We start from the raw sequence: 2540 nt of genomic DNA on the forward strand, positions 1-2540 counted from the left end.
TAGCGAACCGTGTAGCTGCCATTCAAGAGCTAACTGAGTCAGTAGAGTGGCGATATGTTCCAACTTCTTTAAATCCAGCTGACATTCTCTCCCGAGGTGCTTTTCCTACTGAGCTTAATGAGCCTCAAAGCTGACTGGCCGGCTCCAATCATTGCTGAAAGGCCAACGCTTGAGGTTCGCCGAAAGATTCTACTAATAAAATCTCCATACGAGGACATAGTGGCTAATTCAAAATTTGCCAATTCCTTCGCTGCTCTTCAAAGAGTTTTCGGATACGTCTACAAGTTTAGTAATCGCATTCGTCGCCCTACGCTCACGGTGTCTGATCTTCAAGGCGGTACTCGGCTGTTGCTTCGTCTGGTCCAGCGCTCACATTTATCGGACGACATCAAATCGTTGCAGTCAAAGGTATTGGTGCACCCATCCATCTCGATCGCATCTCTTTCGCCATTCGTTGATCAATTTGGACTTCTTAGAGTGGACGGCCGCCTAAAGAATTCTTCGCTGGACTTTAATGGGCGCCATCCAATTATCTTACCACGGAGTCATTCGGTCACTGCTGCCATTATTACTCACTTTCACTAAAGCAATCTGCACACTGGACCACGGGCGCTACTCGGCATAATTCGATCCCAATAATGGCCTATTGGGGGAGGAAGACGGTGATGAAGGCAGTAAACAAATGTATTAGATGCTATCGAATGAAGCCTCGACTGGTGGAGCATATAATGGCGGATCTTCCAAAGGAACGACTCGATGGATTTCATGCATTCGAAGTCACTGGCATTGACTTTTGCCGACCATTTCTCTACAAGTCAGAAGTGCGAAGCAAGCCTCCAGTAAAATACTACGTTTGTGTCTTCATTTGTTTCGCTACAATGGCGCTACATTTGGAGTTGATTAAGGATCTCTCTACAGTGTCATTTCTACATGGCCTTAAACGATTTATATGCACTAGAAGAAAGCCACGGCAGATTTGGTCTGATAATGCAACAAACTTTGTCGGCGCTCGCAATGAATTGCTCGAACTAAGGCGCCTATTCCTCAGCAATGATCATCAGAAAGCTACATTGGACTTTTGCCTGGCGAAGGCTATTGATTGGTTTTTCATTCCTCCTAGGTCGCCTCACTTTGGCGGTCTTTGGGAAGCGGCTGTGAAGATCGCTAAGCATCATTTTTACCGCGCTGTTGGCACTGCTGTTTTAGCCTTTGAGGAGTTGCGGACCCTGGTGTGTCACATTTCGGCGGTTGTTAATTCTCGACCATTAGTCTCGATTTCAGAAAACCCCGCTGATCTGGATGTGTTAGCCCCAGCACATTTTTTGAATGGTGGTCCGCCTTCATCTTTCGTAGAGCCAGATGTGACCAGTCTCAATTTCAATCGCTTGGATGGATGGCAACGCGTGGCCTACTTGCACCAGATCTTTTGGTCCCGTTGGAAGGAAGAATACCTAACACTTCTGCAGCAGCGCTCCAAGTGGCGCACCCCAAAACCGGGCCTGGTTGTCGATGACTTAGTTCTGATCAAGGACGAAAACTTGCCTCCCATGAAGTGGCCCCTCGCCAGAGTGATTGAGCTGCTGTTCGGTGGAGATGGCGTTGCTCAAGTTGCCGTTCTGAAGACAGCGTCAGGAGTGACAAAGCGAGCAGTGAACCAGCTATGTCTGCTGCCCCTTAAGGATGATGTTGAAACCCAGGCTTCCAACGGGAGGAGTATGTGGGGTCACGCAGCCGCAGCAGCTAATTAACTTGTAAATCCGTACTCTTATATCAATTGCATCACGAAAGGCAACTCTCTTTATTTATCTCTCCCATTTGTTGTATGCTTGCATTTTTGGGCCCAGCATTCGGCTGGCTGGCCCTTCGTAAACTCAGTATGAATTCTGATCTCAGCATAGAACGCATTCTCGTCTCGCCTGCTGTACTCTTTCGATAATAAATTGTTAACAAGCATAAACCGACCCAATTTTCTTATTTTCGTTTGCATTAACTAATAAAAAAGCTTATTTGTTCAACAACTATATTCAAATTCCTCTTTGCTATTTCAATTACCTCGTGGCTGCCTAATTGAACAGACCTACAGTGCGAAGTAAAAGTTTCCATTTTTTTACCTTAAAGTAGCAGCATATATAATAAAATTGTTTATTGTTTATTTATTATTACAAAATACGTGTATCCAGTAAAATAAAATATAACCGGCTTGGAGTTATTCCTAGGATTTTGGGTGTCACTATAAGGTATTTAGATTTTTTTTGAAAAGAAACACATGTGCCTACATTCGTTATACCCTTTCATTTAGGCACCCAGTTCCCGACCAATTTAAAGTCAGTCTACTGCGGTATAGTTGACTCTACAGTCTCGACGGCCTTAAGAGTTGGCTGGAGATTATCAGGCTAGTACTCAAACTTATTCGGCTTAAAGGTTACCCTTGCACGTGTCGCGGAGTTGGCCGTAAATAGCCCCATTTCGACCTGGAGCTGTTCTCCATTCCTCCACGTGGTCTCTGGCGGACCCTACACATATGCAGTACTTAACCCCTA

At 45.3% G+C, this 2540-nt stretch overlaps 1 protein-coding gene across 1 annotated transcript; it reads left to right on the forward strand.

The window, feature by feature from the left end:
* The first annotated feature begins 728 nt into the window (after positions 1-728).
* Positions 729-1748, forward strand: LOC138914904 (uncharacterized). Its single transcript, XM_070219605.1, has one exon. The coding sequence runs from the start codon at positions 729-731 to the stop codon at positions 1746-1748; it is 1020 nt and encodes a 339-aa protein (XP_070075706.1).
* The last annotated feature ends 792 nt before the right edge of the window (positions 1749-2540 follow it).

The sequence above is a fragment of the Drosophila takahashii genome, chromosome 2L, assembly GCF_030179915.1.
Source record: "Drosophila takahashii strain IR98-3 E-12201 chromosome 2L, DtakHiC1v2, whole genome shotgun sequence".
Lineage (NCBI taxonomy): Eukaryota > Metazoa > Arthropoda > Insecta > Diptera > Drosophilidae > Drosophila > Drosophila takahashii.

Coding starts and splice junctions, on each gene's coding strand:
- LOC138914904 (XM_070219605.1), top strand. CDS start 729: ATGGCGGATCTTCCAAAGGAACGACTCGATGGATTTCATGCATTCGAA.